Here is a 23659-nt window from a genome sequence, read left to right as displayed (position 1 = left end):
ATTATATTTAATAAATTAAACATTTACTGTATCATATTTATCAAGGGTTATAAAAATGTGTTCTTGATATACTGTGCTCATATAGTGGGCGAGGGAGGGGATTTTGTTCATTGCCCCTTAAATCCATTAAACAAGGGTTTATTGAATATGAGTATAATTTGATGGAATGTGTTATTGACATTCATTGGTAGCTATACAACTCTGTTCTTTGTTAGTATTTTGTCCAGCAATTGCTTTGGTCATCATACAAAATTTTACTCAGATGGGTAACTGTCATTGGTAATTTTTTTCTCCATCCCTATTGTGATCATATTTCTTTTCTTTCAGAAATATACTCTTCCTCCCAATGATGAATGCCTGCCTTGGGTGAACCCAATTATAGAACACATTGAAGTTTTACCAGCATTACCAGCTCAGAATGTAACTACAACTGCTAAACCAGAAGACATTAAAGGTTTAGTAGATGCTCTTGATGAATATTTTGATTATGAAAATTAAGGAAAATATAGTGAAGGAAGTGGATATCTTTAGGTACTTGGGTGTGAATGTGACAGGAAAGGGAGGAGTTTGGGGGTGGAGGTGGAATGTAGATTGCGAGAAGCAAGTAAATGCCTTGGAGGATTGAAAAGTGTAATGAGAAATAGACATTTGGGAATGGATGAAGGAGTGATTGTGCTGAGAGCACTGTATAGGGCAGAAACATGGAACATAAGAGAGGAAGAGTTTGATTCTGTTTGAGATGAAATGACTCGTAAGTATGATAGGGGTTACTAGGCTGGATAGTATAAGAAATGAGGAGGTGAGGAGGAGAGTGGGGGTGGAAAGGGAGTTGAGAGATAGGGTTGATGAAAAAGTATTGGGATGGTTTGGACACATGGAAAGAATGAGTGAAGAAAGATCAGGAAAAGAGGTTTGGATGACAGAGGTGGAAGGAGTGAACATGATGGGGGTGACCAAGGATTAGATGAATGGGTGGGGTAAAAGGAGCATTAGGAAAGAGGGGAATGTCTGTTGAGGAAGAAAGGGAGAAGACAAGATAGGGGTAAGTGGAGAATGGTTGTGTATGAATGATGCTGTGATGCATGGAAGGGAGTGGGTGGGGGATGGGAGGTGAGGGAATATGTGTGAATATTTTGATGCAGCCCGAAGGGATTTCTCCCCAACTTCTCTTTTTCTGCACGAGGGGACAGAGAGGGGGGGGGGTGCCAATTAAATGAAGCGACCTTGCTGTGGATGTGATGTGTCTTGCTACATTGCTTCTGACCCAGGGCAGTGGGCAAGATGCAGGGATGACCCATTATCCAGGAGGAGCCAAGGTTAGAGGGAGAGAGGGGGGTAAATGAGAGTGGATTTTATGCCTTTGTTTTTGACTACCTCCCTTGTAAGGGGGAAAAGGCCATTTGTATGTATGTATGTATGTATGTATGATTATCCATGAATTGCAGTGTAGCATAACTTTTTACTAGTGACCACAAAAGTAACTTAGAAATGTCAATTGTGGGAGTTATTTTATTTTCTATTTTTTTACTTTTTTCAATTTTAGATTGAAAGTGAGAAGGAAGTTAGACTTGTGTAATACTGAAAGCTAGAATAGAAACCAGTACCTGCACCACATGTATCATCAGAGCTTGTAGTCATTTTTCAATAGATTCAATAGTTCCAAGATCATTGACATGTGCACACCATGTTTTCATTAAGTTGTTAAGTCTGATCATGCATTTCATTTTTAATGGAGAGCAAACATTTAGGTTCTTCCTGTGTTAGTGTTTTGTTTGAATAATGATCTTGTGGTCTCTTAGTGTAACACTGGTTAAACTAGTTTAGAACCAATTTATTGATTTCTCTATTCATTCCATTTGTTTTTAACAAGTCAGATTTTTTTTTTCTAATACCAGAGTTCCCATATTTTCATCAAAGCCAGCATGGCCATTTTGCCAATTATCAGAATAAAGCCACAGTAATCAATGTTCTGTTCAGCTGAAACTACTTGTAGATCAACATGTACGTGCTTTACCAAATACAAATTGAGCCTGTACTTTAGATGAACAAATATTTTATATGCCACCAAATGTTCATCTGTAAATATTCTTGTTAAAATACTTCTTGTTTATGCCATCTTGCACATGGGACTTGTATGATTTTTTTTGTCTGAAATATGCAATTAACATAATGATGTACAGAATCTCAAGACCTATGTTCATGAAGTAGTAGTCTAATTTTGAAAGGTAGTTGTAGGAATGATCATACTCATGTCTAAGATATGGAATAAAAAAAAATTGTGCCTCACCTTTTTCATTGACCTTGTACATAAGAACCTAAGAAACCACAGGGCCTACAATAGGCAGTTCGATGTTGCCACTTATCTTCTATCTATTATACCAAAGGCTTTTTCCTCTGTACCAGATTGGAGAAGATACTGAATTTTAATTATCAAGATTCAGTTGGTGTTGCAAGAAATAAATTTTGCATAAAAAAGTGCCATTTTATTATGCCAAGGGCTTCTTACCCCTTATACAAAGTTAACCATTCAAGACACGTACTCTCACCCATTCCATTCCCATCCACCACCCTTGTTTTCTTCTTAGCTCATCACCCACATGTTGAGGGCCACCAGGCCCCCTGTGGATTGCACTTGGGCAGCACTCAGGCCAAAGGTACGGGTGGCAGAGAGAAAAATGTGAAAAATCACAAAAAAAAGATCAACTTTGGCTGGTTGTCACGCACACGCCCTTGGGCTCCTCACGACTACTTCAAAGTGTATTGTGTCCGATTCTCCCCCTCTGGGCGAAGTTTGGGCCAAATCAATGACCTGATGATTTTAAGCAAATTCCGTGGGTCCCACTCTAGTTTTTTCGTTTTGGGGTCATTTAGATCACCTGCTCCAATTGGGCCACTATCTCACCTACAGGTCAAGGGCCACCAGGCCTCCTATGGAGTACACTTGGGCACCACTCAGGCCAAAGATACAGGTACCAGAGGCAGAAATGTGAAAAATTGGAAGAAAGGATCAACTTTGGGTCCAGGTTCCTCATGACTACCTTACAGTACGCCGTGCTCGACTCTCACCCTCTAGGTTAAGTTTGGGCAAATCAGTGACCTTATAATTTTTGGCAAAATATGTATTTATTTACCTAGTTGTATTACACGGGAAGGGAGCTCTGCTCGTGGTGACCCGTCTTTGTATCTTTCAGCATCAAGTTTTTTCTTAAAATCTTGAATAATATTTGCACACACTGTTTCTTTATCTAAGTTATTCCAGATATCCAGTACTCTATGTGGGAAGCTATTTTTTTTTTTTTTTTTTTCAGATCTCTTCTATAGTTATCCTTTTTGAGTTTCTTTTCATGACCTCTTTATTTTCCATTGTCATTTTTTAGTAAATCATTCTTATCAAGGATTTCCACCCCTTTCATGATTCTGAATATAGTCAGTAGATCACCTCTTTCTCTCCTCTGCTCTTGTGTTGGTAGTTCCAATTTTGATCATCTTTGTATGTTAATTTGGAAAGAGCTGGTGCCAACTTTGTGGTTGCCCTTTGTATTCTTTCTAATTTCCTTATATTCTTTTTAGTACTGGGTGTCCATAGTGTTGCTGTGTATTCCATTTGAGTCTTTATTTTATTTTTTTTTTTTTTGGGGTCAGATTGGTCAATTCCTCCAATTGGCCACAATCTCACTCAGGTTGTGGGCCACCAGGGCAAAGATACGGGCGTCAGAGGCGCATGCCTTTGGGTCCAGAATCCTCACAACTACCTCACAGTGCATTGTACCTAAGTCTCTCCCTCTGGGCTGAGTTTGGGTAAATCAGTGACTTGACGAATTTTGGAAAAATCCATGGGTAACCCCTTCAAGTTTTTTTGCTTTGTTTTGTTTTGGTTTGGGGTCGTATAGATCACCTGCTCCAATTGGGCCACCATCTCATCCACAGGTCGAGGGCCACCAGGCCTCCTGTGGATTGCACTTGAACACCACTCAGGCCAAATATACAGGTGTCAGAGGTGGAAATATGAAAAAGGATAAAATTTGGCCAGTTGCCAGAAACACTTCCTTGGGTCCAGTTTCTTCATGACTACCTCACACTGCACTGTGCACAACTTTCTTCCTCTGTGCTAAGTTTGGACCAAATTAGTGACCTTACTATTTTTGGCAAAATCTGTGAGTAAACTCTTTTTTAGTATAGTTTTTTGTTTTGGGGTCAAATTGGTCACTTGCTCCAATTAGGCCACCATCTCACCCACAGGTCTTGGGCCACCAAGAGCCACCAAGAGAGTGAAAACAGAAGAAGATTGCAGATCATTACAAGATGACCTACAAAAAGTATGGGAATGGAGTCAGAAATACAAAATTAATTTCAACATCAAGAAATGTAGCACAATGGAGTTCAGAAAAGGCAAAAATAGAGTTTCAGGAAAATATATGATTGGAGACAAAAAAGTAAAGAAAGTTAACTCAGAGAGGGACCTAGGACTAATCATCTCAAGTGACTTGACACCTGACAAACATGTAAACAAGATATTTGGAGAGACCTACAATTTGTTAAGATCAATGAAGGTGGCATTTGACTACATGGATGAAGAGATGGTTAAGAAATTAATTATTACATTGATAAGACTGAAACTAGAATATGCTACATCAATGTGGGCACCTACCACAAAGAAAAACACAAAGAAATTAGAAAGAATCCAAAGAGCGGCGACTAAGATGGCACCTCCACTATCAAATTTCACATACAAAGATTGGAGAAATTACAACTGACAACATTAGAGCAGAGAAGAGAGGCGATTTGCTGACCATTTTCAGAATTATGAAAGGAATGGAAGTTCTTGATAGAGATGATCTATTAAAATGGGACCAAAGAGAAACAAGAGGACATGCAAAGAAACTAAAGAAAGACAGCTGCAGAAGAGATCTGAAAAAGAAGTTTCCCACACAGAGTGATTGACGTCTGGAACAAATTGAACAGCAAAACAGTTACTGCCAGAACTATACACAAATTCAAAAGCAAACTGGATGTGGAGAGATACAAAAACGGGTCAAAACGAGCATAGCTCTAGTCCTGTAAAATACAACTAGGTTAATATTTGGGCACTACTAAGGCCAAAGGTACGGGTGTGTAAAGGGTGGCATAAAATGAAACCATGGGATTTTGATATGTAAATCATATAACACTACAAGACAATATGTGTGCATGCATTGGAGATGAGATTAAGATTGCCCGCTTGGGGGGATGCCAAGTCTTGAGTTAGTGTGGGAAGCATACATGATTTGCCTTGGTTCTTACAAAAAAGCACATGGAAATATACAATGACAATAACAAAATCAATATACAATAAAATCTATGACAATTATGCAATGGAAAAATAAAACCACAATTGAACACTTTGCAAGTATAATACATAGAACTTGTACAATGTTGTACATAATTATGATATGTACACAATGGTACCATATTATTACAACACTTGGCCACCACCGCTTGGTCACCACACCGAGAAAAATTAATGACCGAGGCAAGACAAAATTCACAATATATACAACAGACTCCACACAGTATATATATAAAGTATGAAAAAAATGTATAGTAGCTCACCCTATACATAGAAAAATACATAACACATATAGAGATACATAAGAAGTGCATACAATGTATCAAGATACATAAGAATGGTATACAAACATATAAAGATACATAAGAACTGGTGCCAGTTAAACAAGAGACAAAAGATAGCAAACGAGAAAAATTAATGACCGAGGCAAGACAAAATTCACAATATATACTACAGACTCCACACACACTGCAGTGTACATACAAAGTGTGAAAAAAAATGTACATTAGCTCACCCTATACATAGAAAAATACACAACACATATAGAGGTACATAAGAACTGCATAAAATGTATAAAGATATATCAGAATGATATACAAACATAAAAAGATACATAAGAACTAGCGCCAGTTAAACAAGAGACAAAAGATAGCAATTGCTGGACGTCTGGAATAAAACGCTTAATAGCTAAACAATAGTTGCACATTATACCTAAGAAATGGACATAGAAATGGAAAACATTACAAAGAATACAAAACAAGACACCATGGATAAATCATAAGCAATGCAGAAATACAGATATTAAGGCATAGGACCCCTTGAATGGAGATTATTATTGTGAGGGGTAGATACAGAAGGCATAATTTGTACAGTGGGCCATGGGGGAGGCCGGTAAATGCAGGGATAGCTACTCTTGTTAACTTAAGCCTATCAGCATGCAACACTTCACTCAGTCCCTGGAAAGGATCAAAGACACTGAACATATTGGGACACAACTTCAGTAACCAAAAGGGGACCTGTAAACCTACAATTGAGTTTAGATTGGCGATCAGGTATGCTTTTATAAACATGATCACCAATACTTGTATGTTAATAGAAGTAGCCTGGCTTTGCCTGTGTTTCAACATTTTGGACTTGGAGTCATTAAGTTTATCTCTGAAAGAATCATAAATCCTATGTAATGTGTGACTTTGGAGTTGACTATAATCATCAAAATTGTAGAGGGGACGAGTAGGACTGTCTAACACATCATATGGGAGCCATTTTCCCACTCCATAGATGGCATAATGAGGTGTCTTACCTGTGGAAACATTGATTGTGCTATTAATACAAGCACTGACATGAGGAAGCCAATCTTCTCAAGATTCATGGAGGGTACTAGCAACGTGCCTGATAATATCCAAAATCTTCCTATTCATCAACTCTAATAGACCATTAGACACAGGATGGTAAGCAGTCACAAAGGTTTCCGTGATGCCATAGCATTCACAAATGCTCAATAACACCTCATTCCTAGATTCAGTCCCATTGTCACTAAGGAGCACTGAAGTAGTGATGTGTGGACAAAAAACATGAAACTAAAGCATGGGCGTCGGCTAGTTCGTTTCCTGGGACGCCTACATGGCTCGGCACCCAGTTGAGTGTAACACTCCTGCCTTGCTGATGTAGCTTCAACAGGAGTGCTAGGGTGGAGGTCAGTAGGCGTACATTGTCGCTGGGCTGTGTTGAATTTAAGCTGCCTAGCAGAGGCTGAGAGTCCGTGTGGATCACCACAGGACCAGTTCGAGTTATTAGAGCATGCTCTAACACTCCTTGGACTGCTATGGTCTCAGCTTGGAGAGTGGATGCATGATCAGATACTCTCCTGCCAAAGGCCAAACCATCCGTCACGAAAGCAGCCCCCGCACTACGGGGCCTGTTGGGGTCTATGGAACCATCTGTATAATAGACCGCTATTCCAGGTTCCGACAGTGCACGGATGCCTTGTAGGGCCTGCGCTCGTACTCTTCCCTGGTCATATAACTTCTTCTTACTGGGAAGCTTTGTGACGACGAAGGTTGCAGGAATCGACTGCCATGGAAGAGGGGACTTGAACTCTGGGTGAGGAGAGTCCCTACCCTTCTCAACTGTGGTTCTCGCCTTCAGCCTTTCCTTAAGATAGGCTAGTTCCTTCTGAAGGGTGAGCCTCTCACCAATCCAGACCCCCAGGTACTGAAACTGGTAAACCCAGTCCAGCCTAAGGTCCTGGATGGTAAGGTGCTCCCCCTCATTCCAGAGTCCTAACGCCATGGCTTTCGATTTGGTAGGGGAGATCTTTAACCCTAACCTGCAACACTCTGTCGCCACGGTGCTTAAGCAGCGCTGGGCCGCCGTCTTCCAGTAATTATAAGCGCAAGGTCATCTGCATAAGAGATAACCTTGCACCCATTGGGTACAGGTAGTTCCAGAATGTTGGAGATGAGCACATTGAACAGAGTGGGGCTGAGGACCCCCCCTGTGGAGTGCCATTCTTCAGCATTCTGGCCTCTGATATCTGACCCTGAAATCTTACTTTCGCAGACCGGTGACTGAGATAGTCAACAATCCAAGAAAGCAGCTTGCCTTTTACACCCTTGCGAGCAAGGGTTATCACAAGTGGATTGGCTAGCTCGAACGCCTTTTCCAAATCCAAAAAGACCACGATGGATGGTGTGCCACTGACAGTATTGAGGAGTGTTGCTATACTGTTTGCTGTGCCAGTGCCCTTGCAGTAAGCATGTATATGCTCATGCATTGGGCCCAGTTTCCACAGCAGCCTGTTTAGCACCATCCTCTCCGCTGTCTTCCCCAAGCAGCTTGTCAGGCTGATGGGGCGCTAGGCACCAGGTTCTTTTGGCTTTGGAATTGGCGTTATGATTGCCGTCTTCCAGGCTATTGGTGGCGTGCCAGTCCTCCAAGACGCGTTTATCACCCTTAGAAGTGCCTCGTCACCCGCTGGCCCAAGATGGGTCGGCATGGAATAGGTGACGAGGTCCTTTCCAGGTGCCGTGTCTGAGCTGGTCTTGTGTGTGACCCGTAGCTCCTGAAGCGTAAAGCTGGTGTCAGTATCGCCCGACCGACTCATCATGTCCTCAACACCATGGCACCTCACTCCTTGGAGGTCCTGCAGTGTGTGGAGGTCCCACACTGCGGGAGTGAGGTGCTGCTGGAACGATAGACAGACTCTTGCACCAACCGCTGCGCCTCAGCATCAGGGGCACGATGAGTGTGTCGCGGTTGAGTCCTGCCAGTTGCTCTACGGAGCTTAGACCACAGCTCTGCTAGGGAGGTGTGAGTGTTAAAGCCCTTACACCATTCAAGAAACTTTGACATGTACGTCACGGACTGCAGCGCGCAAGTTGGCCAAATTGGTCTGAGTTCGGCGCCGTCGGAAAACACGCCTAAGCATGTTGACCCGATGGTTGGCCTCTCTCACCTCGGGGGTATAATACCAACTGTTCTTATGTTCCCTGAGGGACTGGTGAGTCTTTGGGATGGCTCTGTTGGCAGCCACCTGAAGGGCTGCAGAAAAGTCAGCTAACGTTTCCACGTCCTGTGGTGGAACGTAGGACGCTGCCCATTCTTCAACAGATCTCTCGAAGGCCGGCTAGTTTGCCAGAGCAGTCTTCCACCTGGGAACAGGTAATACAGCCGGTAAGGGTGGTGCATCCCGTATGTGCACAGAGACACCGAAGTGATCACTAATGACACTAGGATGCACCTCCCAGGTTATTCTAGGGAGGAGAGTGGCCGTCGCCAAGATCAGATCAAGTCGTCCACCTTGCACGTGCGTCGGATTACCATCATTCAACAACGCAATGTCAGGGCATTCATCTAACACGTAATTTAAGTGGCGCCCAGCGACACTGGGCCTTTGGGGCGACATGAACATTGTATGGTGGGCGTTGAAGTCCCCTCCTATGATGATGAGCCTGTCCGCAACAGGTGCACACACTTCTCCAAGGTCCAGTTCCGCACTATGTTATAGATGGTGTACGTTTCGTGGGTTCGATGGAGTCGAACCGCAAGAACCTCTACAACATCTCCACATGATACAGGGTCCATGATTTTACTACAGGGGATAGATGATTTGACTAAGATCATGCACCCCCTAGTAGTGGGTATGTGAGGGAGGGTGAAGATGCGATATCCCGGAAATCGCACCTCATCGCTCACCAATGTCTCTTGAAGAAATATGATATCGTAATGTTGAGACATTGTGGCAAGTTGAAAAAGGTGAAAAAGAGAGTCATGGGTCTCGTTCCGAGTTAATTCCTGACCGGTTTCGCTTGTAGCTTCTTCAGAAGAAGCTACAAGCGAAACCGGTCAGGAATAAACTCGGAACGAGATATCGTAATTATACTCTTGCGCAAGCGCAAGTAGATACGAGCTTTTACTGCGGAACCCGTTTATGTTCCACTGCAGCAACCTTAAGTGATATATATATATATATATATATATATATATATGTATATATATATATATATATATATATATATATATATATATATATATATATATGTGTGTGTGTGTGTATTTACCTAGTTGTATTTTACGGGAAGGGGAGCTATGCTCGTGGGGTCCCGTCTTCATATCTCATTTTATCTAAACTATTTTTAAATTCATGTATTGTTTTTGCACACACCACTTTCTCATCTAACTTGTTCCAACTGTCTATTGCTCTGTGAGGAAAGCTGTTCTTTTTAAAATCTCTTCTATAGCTGTCTTTTTTTATTTTCTTTCCGTGTCCTCTTGTATTTCTGTCATCCCATTTTATCAGATTCTCTCTATCAGTAATTTCTATGCCTTTCATGATTCTGTAAATAGCTATCAAATCTCCTCTCTCTCTTCTTTGCTCTAGTGTCTGTAGTTTAAGTTTTTGTAGTCTCTCTTCATATGATAGTTTTGAGAGTGTTGGTGCCAGTTTTGTAATTGCTCTTTGTATCCTTTCAAGTTTTTTTTATACATTTTTTTGTACTTGGTGACCATATCGTTGCTGCATATTCCAATCTTGGTCTTATCAGGGTGATTAGGATTTTCCTCACCATTTCTTCATCCAGGTATGTAAATGCCACTTTGATTGTTCTTATTAAATTATAAGTTTCTCCAAAAATCTTATTTATATGTTTCTCAGGTGACATATTATTCATAACAATGACTCCCAGGTCCTTCTCATTTTCTACTTTTTTTATTCCTTCTTCTCCCAAATTATATGATCCTGCTATTCTGTTTTTGCTTTTTCCAAATTCCATTATACTACACTTTTTTGTATTGAACTCCATCTCCCACTTCCTACTCCATTCTTGTACTTTATTTAGATCCCTCTGTAGTGATTCACAATCTTCTTCAGTTTTCACTCTTTTCAGTAGTTTTGCATCATCTGCAAAGTAGCTCATATAGCTTTCAATTCCTTCATCCATATCATTAATATATATAGCAAACATTATTGGGGCCAGAACTGTTCCCTGCGGGACACCGCTTATTACTTCATTCCATTTTGAGTGCTGATCTCTTATCACTACTCTCATTTTTCTTTCTTGCAAAAAGTCTTCCATCCAATTTAGCAATTTACCTTGTATTCCTCCTTCATATTCTAATTTCTTAAGCAACTTCTTATGTGGTACTTTGTCAAAAGCTTTTTTTAGGTCTAGAAATGCACAATCAGCCCATCCATCTCTTTCTTGTATTATATCTATTAGCCTTGAATAGAAACATATTAAATTGGTGACGCATGACCGTCCTTGTCTGAATCCAAATTGCCTTGGATTTAGTACTTGTTTTTTTCCAAGTATTTTACCCATCTACTTTTGATAATTCTTTCACAAATTTTTGCTATTGTACTTGTTAGAGAGACTGGTCTATAATTGGTAGGTTCTTCTTTATTTCCTCCTTTATATATAGGTACTATATTTGCTTTTTTCCAATCTTCTGGAACTTTTCCTTCTTTTAAGGAACTGCTTATTATGCTATATATTTTGTCTGCCAGTTCATTCCTGCATTCTTTCAGAATCCAGTTTGCTATTTCATCTGGCCCATGCGATTTTCTGACATCAAAATTACCCAAGTGTGTCAATATTTCATTCTTTGTTACTTCTATTTCTTCCATAGGGGGGACTTTTTCTTTCCACTCAATCTCTTCAGGTTGTATATTTTCCCTTGTAAACACTGATTTAAAATGTTTGTTCATAATTTCTGCCATTTCCATTTCCTCAGTGTATTCAACTCCTCCTTGTCTCAATTTCTCCAAGTCTTGTTTGTTTTTCAGTTTATTGTTTACAAATCTGTAGAATAGTTTTGGTTGATCTTTACACTTTTCTATAACATCTTTTTCATATTTTCTTTTTTTCTCTCTGCACTTTTGTACATATTCATTTCTATAACCAGTATATATTTTCCATTTTTCAGGTCTTCTGTCTTTTTTCCATCTGGTCCAGGCTTTGTCTCTTTTGTCTTTTAACTCCCTACAACTTTTGTTGTACCAGCATTTTACATATTCTTTTTCTTGTTTTTGTCTTGGGACATACTTTTCCACTCCTTTTTTTGTAAATTTTTGTCAAAATATTCCATTTCTCTTCCACTGATGTTTCTTCTTTGTATATTTCTTCCCAGTTTTCTTGTTGGAAGAATTCTCTTATTTGATCAAAATTTGTTTTTTCATACATCAATCTTCCTTTTCTATATTGTTCATTTCTTTTCATGTATTTTTTCTCATTAAGTTCCAGTTCAATCAATATGTGGTCACTTTTACCTATTGGTGTTTTATATTCAATCTTGTCCACTATTCTAGGTTCAGATGTAATTATTAAGTCTAGCCTCGATGGTTCTTCATTTCTATACCTAGTGTTCTCTTGTATCCATTGTGTCATTGAATGGTCAGTAATCATCTCAAGTAGAGCATTTCCCCATGAGTCATCACCACTCTTTGCTGTCATTTCTTCCCAGCAGATTTCTTTGCAATTAAAGTCGCCCATCATAACTATTCTTCCTCCGTCTTCCATTATTTTAGTTAATGCTATCTTTGTGTCCTCTAACATACTTTTATATTCACTCTCCTCCCATGAGGCTGTTTTCGGAGGCACATAATTGATCACAAATTTTCTGCTCTTCTTATCTCTGTCTTCCACTTCTATCATAATCATCTCTACTGTATTCTTTCCATATATGACACCTTTCACGTTTATATCCTTCTTAGTCAGGAACATAACTCCACCCCCTTGCTTTTTCTCTCTGTTTCTAATCCAATAATTGTATGCATCATGTCCTACACTGTTGGGTGGTAGTGGGCCTTTTAATTTTGTTTCTACAATTCCCATTATGTCCGGTTCTTTTTCTTTCAAATAATCATTCAGCTCATTCAATCCTGTTATTAATCCATCTATATTTGTGTAAGACACTCTTAGTTTTCTGCCACTTCCATTGTGTTCTCTGTTTCCCTTTTTTTTTTCTTTTGTATGTCGAACTTCCTTAGTTTCATGTTCACTACTCTCCAATAGAATCTCTTCTTTCTCTGACTCCGTTCTGTTCTCGTTTTTTGTCTTAGCTTCTTTCCTTTTCATTTTTTTCCTCCTCTTTATTCATTTCTCTTTTTATCCATATCTTTTTGTGTTGTTCACTTGTTGCTAGTTTCCCTGTTTTGGATAAGATATTCTCTGCCGTTGTTTGTGACTTGAATTTAATCTTAATTGGTCTGGTCTTGTCTGTGCTATACTTCCCGAGTCTAAATTTCTCTTCGATTTGTTTCATAATTCCTGGTTCATCTTCCTGAACTGATTCTAGTAATTGGCTTACTTTTTCATTTTCCTCTTTGATTCTTGTGGTTCTATCTGTGTTGTGTTTCTCTTCCATTCCTAATATAATTATACATTTCTTCTTGTCTGCTAAATCCCTTACTATATTCTCCTTTTGTCTCATCACTTTGATAACTGAGTCTTCAGTATGTTCTTTCAATTGCTGTTTGACTATGTCAGTGAATGAAATCTTATTTCCTTCTTGGGTTTGCTTCCAATTTTTACTTTCTTTAGCTATTGTTTCTCTGTTTTCTTTACTATTCTTCTTCAATTCCTCATTCTCCCCCTTTACCTCTCTTAACTGTCTTTTTAGTTCTTCTATTTCATCAGTTAAGTTTTTATTCGCCTTTTCCAGTTCTTCCAATCTTTCAACCCTTTTTAAAATGGTGTTCATATGACCTAACCTACTCTCCAAGTCCTCGATCACCTTATCAACCTTCATCTCTAGTCTTGTCAGTCGGGGGGGTTTGAGTCCCCCCCACTCTCTTTAAATCCCTTGAAAATATTCTCATCACTTTCTGCTATATTGCTCCTATCTATACCTCTAATCTTCACATTCCTATTAGACATGTTATCATCCAACTCGTCTTGGGGTCTTTTGTCTACCCGGCGGCCCGTCAGGGCCATTTCCTCCACCTCCTCATTACCTTCCATTTCCCCAGTAATCCCTCCCCCTCTCCTCTTTCCTTACTTTCCCACTACCTCACGAGCAATTCCCCCCCCCCCCCCTGCAAATACAAAAAGGCACTTCTCTTTGCGTTGGTATCCACAATCTGCACTTTTCTTCAGAGCGTTCGTCAAGCCGTCCGTTCGTTGAAAGTGTGTGTGTGTGTGTGTGTGTGTGTGTGTGTGTGTGTGTGTGTGTGTATTTACCTAGTTGTATTTTACGGGAAGGGGACCTATGCTCGAGGTGTCCCGTCTTCATATCTCGTTTTATCTGAACTATTTTTAAATGCATGTATTGTTTTTGCACACCACTTTCTCATCTAACTTGTCCCAACTGTCTATTATTCTGTGAGGAAAACTGTTTTTTTTTCACATCTCTTCTATAGCTGTCTTTCTTGATTTTCTTTCCGTGTTCTCTTGTATTTCTATCATCCCATTTTATCAGATTCTCTCTATCAATAATTTCTATGCCTTTCATGATTCTGTAAATAGCTATCAAATCTCCTCTCTCTTTTCTTTGCTCTACAGTAGTGTCTGTAGTTCAAGTTTTGCTAGTCTCTCTTCATATGATAGTTTTGAGAATGTTGGTGCCAATTTTGTAATTGCTCTTTGTATTCTTTTAAAAAAAAATTATACATTTTTTTGTACTTGGTGACCACATCGTTGCAGCATATTCCAATCTTGGTCTTATCAGAGTGATTAGAATTTTCTTCACCATTTCTACATCCAGGTATGTGAATGCCACTTTGATTGTTCTTATTAAAATATAAGTTTCTCCAAAAATCTTATTTATATGTTTCTCAGGTGACATATTATTCATAACAATGACTCCCAGGTCCCTCTCATTTTCTACTTTTTTTATTCCTTCTTCTCCCAATTTATATGATCCTGTTATTCTGTTTTTGCTTTTTCCAAATTCCATTATACTACACTATACATCTCCCACTTCCTACTCCACTCCCATACTTTATTTAGATCACTCTGTAGTGACTCACAATCTTCTTCCGTGTTCACTTTTTTCAATAGTTTTGCAATTTCTTCATCCATATCATTAATATATATAGCAAACATTATTAGGGCCAGAACTGTTCCTTGTGGAACACCGCTTATTACGTCATCCCATTTTGAGTGTTTGTCTCTTATCACTACTCTCATTTTTCTTTCTTGCAAAAAGTCTTCCATCCATTTAAGCAGTTTGCCCTGTATTCCTCCTTCAGTTTCTAATTTCGTAAGCAACTTCTTATGTGGTACTTTGTCAAAGGGTTTTTTTTAGGTCAAGAAATGCACAATCAGCCCATTCATCTCTTTCTTGTATTATATCTATTAGCCTTGAATAGAAACATATTAAATTAGTGACGCATAATCGTCCTTGTCTGAATTCAAATTGCCTTAGATTTAGCACGCTGTTTCTTTTTTTTTTTTCTAAATATTTTACCCATTTACTTTTGATAATTCTTTCACAAATTTTTGCTATTTTACTTGTTAGAGAGACTGGTCTATAGTTGGTAGGGTCTTCTTTATTTCCTCCTTTATATATAGGTACTATATTTGCTTTTTTCCAATATTCTGGAACTTTTTCTTCTTTCAAGGAACTATTTATTATGCTGTATATTTTGTCTGCCACTTCATTTCTGCATTCTTTCAAAATCCAGTTTGCTATTTCATCTGGTCCATGCGATTTTCTAACATCAAGATTACTCAAGTGTTTCATTATTTCATTTTTTGTTACTTCTATTTCTTTCATAGGGGGGACTTTCTCTTTCCATTCGATCTCTTCCGGTTGTATATTCTCCCTTGTAAACACTGATTGAAAATGCTTGTTCATAATTTCCGCCATTTCAATTTCCTCTGTGTATTCAACTCCTCCTTGTCTTAATTTCTCCAAGTTTTGTTTGTTTTTCAGTTTGTAGTTTACAAATCTGTAGAATAGTTTTGGTTGTTCTTTACATTTTTCTATGACATCTTTTTCATATTTTCTCTTTTCCTCTCTGCACGCTTGTACATATTCATTTCTATAACAAGTATATGTTTTCCATTTTTCAGGTCTTTTGCCTTTTCTTCCATTTGGTCCAAGCTTTGTCTCTTTTGTCTTTTAACACTCTACAACTTTTGTTGTACCAGCACTTTACATATTCGTTTTCTTGTTTTTGTCTTGGGACATACTTTTCCACTCCTTTTTTTATAATTTTTTGTCAAAATATTCCATTTCTCTTCTACTGTTGTATCTTCTTTGTGTTTTCTTTCCCAGTTTTCATTTTGAAAGAATTCTCTTATTTTATATAAAAAAAAAAAATCATACATCAATCTTCCTTTTCTATATTGTTCATTTCTTTTCATGTATTTTTTCTCAGTTCTAGTTCTATCAATATGTGGTCACTTTTGCTTATTGGTGCCTGGTATTCTATCTTTTCCACTATTTCAGGTTCTGATGTGATTATTAGGTTTAGTCGCGATGGTTCTTCATTTCTATACTTAGTGTTCTCTTGAATCCATTGTGTCATTTTGTGGTCAATAATCATCTCAAGTAGAACATTTCCCCATGAGTCTTCTCCACCCTTTACGGTAATCTCTTCCCAGCAGATTTCTTTGCAATTAAAGTCACCCATCATAACTATTCTTCCTCCATCTTCCATTATCTTGTTTAGTGTTATTCTTGTGTCTTCTAACATACTTTTATGTTCACTCTCTTCCCACGAGGCTGTTTTTGGGGGCACGTAGTTTATTACAAACTTTCTGCTCTTCTTATCTCTATCTTCTACTTCTATCATAATCATCTCTACTCTATTCTTTCCATATGTGACACTCTTCACGTTTATATCCTTCTTAGTCAGGAACATAACTCCACCCCCTTGTTTTATCTCTCTGTTTCTAATCCAATAATTATATGCATTGTGTCCTATGCTGTTGGGTGGTAGTGGACCTTTTAATTTTGTCTCTACAATTCCCATTATGTCCGGATCTTTTTCCTTCAGATACTCGTTCAGTTCATTTGGTCCTGTTATTAATCCATCTATATATGTGTAGGATACTCTTAACTTTCTGTTATTTCCATTGTATTCTCTGTTTCTTTTTTGTTTCTGTTATTTTCCATTTCTTCAGTTTCAAATTCACTACTATCCAGTAGAATTCTTGTTTTTCTGACTCCGTTCTGGTCTCGTTTTTTTCTTTAGCTTCTTTCCTTTTCATTTTTTCCTCCTCTCTTTCCTTTTTATTCATTTCCCTTTTTATCCATACCTTTTTATATTGTTCACTTGTTGCTAGTTTCCCTGTTTTGGATAAGATATTCTCTGCCGTCGTTTGTGACCTGAATTTAATCTTAATTGGTCTGATCTTGTCTGTACTATATTTCCCGATTCTGAATTTCTCTTCGATTTGTTTTATTATTTCTGGCTCATCTTCCTGAACTAATTCTAGTAAATTTCTTACTTTTTCATTTTCCTCTTTGATTCTTGTGGTTCTATCTGGGTTATGTTTCTCTTCCATTCCTAATGTAATTATACATTTCTTTTTGTCTGCTAAGTCTCTTACAATATTCTCCTTCTGTCTCATCACTTTGATAACTGAGTCTTCAGTTTGTTCTTTCATTTGCTGTTTAATTATATCAGTAAATGCAACTTTACTATTTTCCTGTATCTTCCACCCCTCTGCCTCTTTTGCTATTGCTTCTTTATTGTCTTTATTGTTCCTTTTTAATTCTTTATTCTCCTCTTTTACTTCTCTTAACTGTGTTTTTAGTTCTTCTATTTCATCAGTTAAGTTTTTGTTCACCTTCTCTAGTTCTTCCAATATTTCAACCCTTTCCGCAATTTTTGACATTCTACCGAACCTAATCTCCCAATGTTCGGTCATTTGTTCAAGTTTTTCCTCCAGTTTTGCCAGTCGGGGGAGGTTGGTATCCGTCCCCCCCTCATTAAATCCCTGAAAAATATTATCCTCACCTTCTATTGTGCTGCTCTTATCTATGATTCTAATCTTTACATTTTTGTTAGTCCCTTCATCGTCACTAAATTGCTCTTGCCCGCGCTTGTTTACATGGCGTCTGCCTGCCTGGACCAAGTCCTCTCCTTCCTCATTTCCTTCCATTTCCCTCAGTAATCCCTCCCCTTCTCCCTTTTCCTCACTTTCCCACTACACCACGAGCAATCCCCTTCCCTGTAAATACAATATGTACTTCCTTTGCGTTGAGATCCACGAATATTTCACTTTTTCTTCAGGACGTCAATCCACGCCGTCCGTCCGACGTAAGTGTGTGTGTGTGTGTGTGTGTGTATTCACTTGGTCTTTTGGATCACGTGTTGGACTCGTGATCGACAGCTATTTCCCTCCTGGAAGAGAGCTCAGAGCTCGTAGGTCCGATCTATGGGTAATGCTATGACCTTGCACACACACACACCCCCAACTCCCCGCCCACGAGAGTTGGAGTAACACCCCTCAGCGCTGCGATACTGATATTATTTCAGCCCCGGGCGAGGATCGAACCCGGACCTCCGTAGTGGCAGGCCAGAGCTCTAACCACAGCGTGTGTGTGTGTGTGTGTGTGTGTGTGTGTGTGTGTGTGTTTACCTAGTTGTATTTTACGGGAAGGGGAGCTATGCTCGAAGTGTCCCGTCTTCATATCTCATTAGATCTAAACTATTTATAAATTCATGTATTGTTTTTGCACACACCACTTTCTCATCTAACTTGTTCCAACTGTCTATTACTCTGTGAGGAAAGCTGTTCTTTTTCAGATCTCTTCTATAGCTGTCTTTCTTGATTTTCTTTCTGTGTTCTCTTGTATTTCTATCATCCCATTTTATCAGATTCTCTCTATCAATAATTTCTATGCCTTTCATTATTCTGTAAATAGCTATCAAATCTCCTCTCTTCTTTGCTCTAGTGTCTGTAGTTCAAGTTTTGCTAGTCTCTCTTCATATGATATTTCTGAGTGTTGGTGCCAATTTTGTAATTGCTCTTTGTATTCTTTCAATTTTTTTTTTTATACATTTTTTGTACTTGGTGACCATATCGTTGCTGCATATTCCAATCTTGGTCTTATCAGAGTGATTAGAATTTTCTTCACCATTTCTTCATCCAGGTATGTGAATGCCACTTTGATTGTTCTTAATAGATTATAAGTTTCTCCAAAAATCTTATTTATATGTTTCTCAGGTGACATATTATTCATAACAATGACTCCCAGGTCCTTCTCATTTTCTACTTTTTTATTCCTTCTTCTCCCAATTTATATGATCCTGTTATTCTGTTTTTGCTTTTTCCAAATTCCATTATACTACACTTTTTAGTGTTGAACTCCATCTCCCACTTCCTACTCCACTCCCATACTTTATTTAGATCACTCTGTAGTGACTCACAATCTTCTTCTCCGTGTTCACTTTTTTCAATAGTTTTGCATCATCTGCAAAGAAGCTCATATAACTTTCAATTTCTTCATCCATATCATTAATATATATAGCAAACATTATTGGGACCAGAACTGTTCCTTAAGGAACACCTCTTATTACGTCATCCCATTTTGAGTGTTTGTCTCTTATCACTACTCTCATTTTTCTTTTTTGCAAAAAGTCTTCCATCCATTTAAGCAGTTTGCCCTGTTTTCCTCCTTCAGTTTCTAATTTCTTAAGCAACTTCTTATGTGGTACTTTGTCAAAAGCCTTTTTTAGGTTCTAGAAATGCACAATCAGCCCATCCATCTCTTTCTTGTATTATATCTATTAGCCTTGAATAGAAACATATTAAATTAGTGACGCATGATCGTCCTTGTCTGAATCCAAATTGCCTTGGATTTAGCACGCTGTTTATTTTTATTTTTTTCTAAATATTTTACCCATTTACTTTTGATAATTCTTTCACAAATTTTTGCTATTGTACTTGTTAGAGAGACTGGTCTATAGTTGGTAGGGTCTTCTTTATTTCCTCCTTTATATATAGGTACTATATTTGCTTTTTTCCAATATTCTGGAACTTTTCCTTCTTTCAAGGAACTATTTATTATGCTGTATATTTTGTCTGCCACTTCATTTCTGCATTCTTTCAAAATCCAGTTTGCTATTTCATCTGGTCCATGCAATTTTCTAACATCAAGATTACTCAAGTGTTTCATTATTTCATTTTTTGTTACTTCTATTTCTTTCATAGGGGGGACTTTCTCTTTCCATTCGATCTCTTCCGGTTGTATATTCTCCCTTGTAAACACTGATTTACAAAGGATTACAAAGGCAGCATGCCGACAGGAGACCTTTTGGTCCATATCTAGGTCGGATACGAAAAAAATCATAATAATAATAAATGAATAAATAAAAACTATAATAATATAAATAACAAATAAAATACATAAATAAATGCATGGGTAATAACAAATAAAATAATTAAATAAATACATAGGTATATTTGGTTAATATTTTTATATAAAAAAGTTGTGAACGAATTTTATTTTTCTTTATTTTTTATTCTATTTTTTATTTATTTATTTATTTATTTATTTATTTTTTGAGTAGAGTGTGGTTCAAATAGTGCCTCAGTAGAGTTATTGTGCGATTCAGATTATAGTTAAGATTTGAGAATCTATTCATCTATTTATTTATTCATTTATTTACCTATTTTTATTTTTATAATTCCTCTTCACCGAAACTTATTTTTCTCCGCCAACGTTAGCAAGTTACAATCCTAAGACTGCTTTTATTTATTCATCCATTTATTTATTTATGTTTTCATAGTCGTCGTACGTTGCTCCCACGGTTCGCTGCGACTGGGCATTTTACAAAGATTTAAAATGCTTATTCATAATTTCCGCCATTTCTATTTCCTCTGTGTATTCAACTCCTCCTTGTCTTAATTTCTCCAAATCTTGTTTGTTTTTCAGTTTGTTGTTTACAAATCTATAGAATAGTTTTCGTTGGTCTTTACTTTTTCCTATGACATCTTTTTCATATTTTCTCTTTTCCCCTCTGCACGCTTGTACATATTCATTTCTATAACAAGTATATATTTTCCATTTTTCAGGTCTTTTGCCTTTTCTTCCATTTGGTCCAAGCTTTGTCTCTTTTGTCTTTTAACTCCCTACAACTCTTGTTGTACCAGCACTTTACATATTCTTTTTCTTGTTTTTGTCTTGGGACATACTTTTCCACTCCTTTTTTTATAATTTTTTGTCAAAATATTCCATTTCTCTTCTACTGTTGTATCTTCTTTGTGTATTCTTTCCCAGTTTTCATTTTGAAAGAATTCTCTTATTTAAAAAAAAAAAAATCATACATCAATCTTCCTTTTCTATATTGTTCATTTCTTTTCATGTATTTTTTCTCATTTAGTTCTAGTTCTATCAATATGTGGTCACTTTTGCTTATTGGTGCCTGGTATTCTATCTTTTCCACTATTTCAGGTTCTGATGTGATTATTAGGTCTAGTCGCGATGGTTCTTCTTCATTTCTATACTTAGCGTTCTCTTGAATCCATTGTGTCATTGTGTGGTCAATAATCATCTCAAGTAGAACATTTCCCCATGAGTCTTCTCCACCCTTTACGGTAATCTCTTCCCAGCAGATTTCTTTGCAATTAAAGTCACCCATCATAACTATTCTTCCTCCATCTTCCATTGTCTTGTTTAGTGTTATTCTTGTGCCTTCTAACATACTTTTATGTTCACTCTCTTCCCACGAGGCTGTTTTTGGGGGCACGTAGTTTATTACAAACTTTCTGCTCTTCTTATCTCTATCTTCTACTTCTATCATAATCATCTCTACTCTATTCTTTCCATATGTGACACTCTTCACGTTTATATCCTTCTTAGTCAGGAACATAACTCCACCCCCTTGTTTTATCTCTCTGTTTCTAATCCAATAATTATATGCATTGTGTCCTATGCTGTTGGGTGGTAGTGGACCTTTTAATTTTGTCTCTACAATTCCCATTATGTCCGGAACTTTTTCCTTCAGATACTCGTTCAGTTCATTTGGTCCTGTTATTAATCCATCTATATTTATGTAAGACACTCTTAACTTTCTATTATTTCCATTGTATTCTCTGTTTCTTTTTTGTTTCTCTCTGTTATTTTCCATTTCTTCAGTTTCATATTCACTACTCTCCAGTAGAATTCTTGTTTTTCTGACTCCGTTCTGGTCTCGTTTTTTTTCTTTAGCTTCTTTCCTTTTCATTTTTTCTTCCTCTCTTTCCTCTTTATTCATTTCTTTTTTATCCATACCTTTTTATATTGTTCACTTGCTGCTAGCTTCCCTGATTTTGCTAAGATATTCTCTGCTGTTGTTTGTGACCTGAATTTAATCTTGATTGGTCTGGTCTTATCTGTACTATATTTTCCGAGCCTAAACATATCTTCAATTTGTTTCATTATTTCAGGTTCATCTTCCTGAACTAATTCTAGTAAACTGCTTACTTTTTCTTTTTCCTCACTGATTCTTGAAGTTCTATCTAGGTTATGTTTCTCTTCCATTCCTAATATAATTATACATTTCTTTTTATCTGCTAAGTCTCTTACTATATTCTCCTTCTGTCTTATCACTTTGATAACTGAGTCTTCAGTTTGTTCTTTCATTTGCTGTTTAATTATGTTAGTAAATGCAACTTTACTGTTTTCCTGGATTTTTTTTCCAACCCTGTGCTTCTTTAGCTATGGCCTCTTTATTGTCTTTATTATTCCTCTTTAATTCTTCATTCTCCTCTTTTACTTCTTTTAACTGTCTTTTTAATTCTTCTATTTCATCAGTTAAGTTTTTGTTCACCTTCTCTAGTTCTTCCAATTTTTCAACTCTCTGCGCAATGTTGGTTACGTTACCGAAACTGTCCTCCCAATGTTCAATCATCTTATCAAGTTTCTCCTCTAGTCTTGTCAATCGGGGGAGGTTGGTATCCCCCCCACCCTCATTAAATCCCTGGAAATTATTATCCTCACCTTCCATTGTGCTGCTCTTATCTATATTTCTAATATTTACATTTTTGTTAATCCCATCACCAAAATCATCGGTCTTCCGTTTGTTTACAAGCCGTCTGGCCTCTTGGACCAAGTCTTCCCCTTCCTCATTTCCTTCCATTTCCCTCAGTAATCCCTCCCCTTCCCCTTTTTCCTCACTTTCCCACGACACCACGAGTTATTCCCTTCCCTGTAAATACAATAGGTACTTCCTTTGCGTTGAGGTCCACGAAAATTTCACTTTTTCTTCAGAACTCTAATCCTCGCCGTCCATCCGACAAAAGTGTGTGTGTGTGTGTGTGTATTATGTGTATATATACAATATATATATATATATATATATATATATATATATATATATATGCACAGTATGTATATATATATATATAGATATCTATATATATTTTTATATATCTTTGTGTGTGTGTGTGTGTGTGTGTGTGTGTGTATAAATATACATATATATATGTGTATATATACATATATATATACTGTATATGTATATATACATACAATTATATATATATATATACAGTATATATATATATATATATATATATATATATATATATATATATATATATATATATATATATATATATATATAAATTTCAACCACATATCACTTTTAATTCCATACCATCGCAAACGAGACTGAGAGTCGCTCGAAGGAGCAATCCGTTGGAAAATGAAACGTGGACGAGCCCAGCTAACCCGTAACAAAGTTACATTGACGTAAACCAATACGCTATCAAGAGAGATATAAGTTGAGTACGACTTTCTTATATTTGTATGCTCGAATTACATACACCTACACGAAATATCGCGTTCAACCCATCTCCGCTATGATAGAGCATTGGACGTATGTGCGCGTGGGAAAGTTTATACATACACACTGAATGGTTCCCAGTGATCAATTAATATCTTTTTCAACCA

At 37.5% G+C, this 23659-nt stretch overlaps 1 protein-coding gene across 2 annotated transcripts in view; it reads left to right on the top strand.

Moving 5' to 3' along the window:
• Positions 1-2283, top strand: part of LOC143041015 (alpha-1-inhibitor 3-like) — a 76607-nt gene extending 74324 nt beyond the window's left edge. For both annotated transcript variants that reach the window (XM_076212587.1, XM_076212576.1), the window contains one exon: positions 328-2283. In XM_076212587.1, the coding sequence (XP_076068702.1) occupies positions 328-498 (171 nt within the window). In that variant the 3' untranslated portion in view covers positions 499-2283. The remainder of the gene's footprint in view (positions 1-327) is intronic.
• The last annotated feature ends 21376 nt before the right edge of the window (positions 2284-23659 follow it).

This window comes from Oratosquilla oratoria, chromosome 2, assembly GCF_046742065.1.
Source record: "Oratosquilla oratoria isolate Oo_2021 chromosome 2, ASM4674206v1, whole genome shotgun sequence".
NCBI classification, from domain to species: domain Eukaryota; kingdom Metazoa; phylum Arthropoda; class Malacostraca; order Stomatopoda; family Squillidae; genus Oratosquilla; species Oratosquilla oratoria.
The sequence above is the reverse complement of the archived record's forward strand: the minus strand, read 5'-3'. Positions and strand labels throughout refer to the sequence as shown.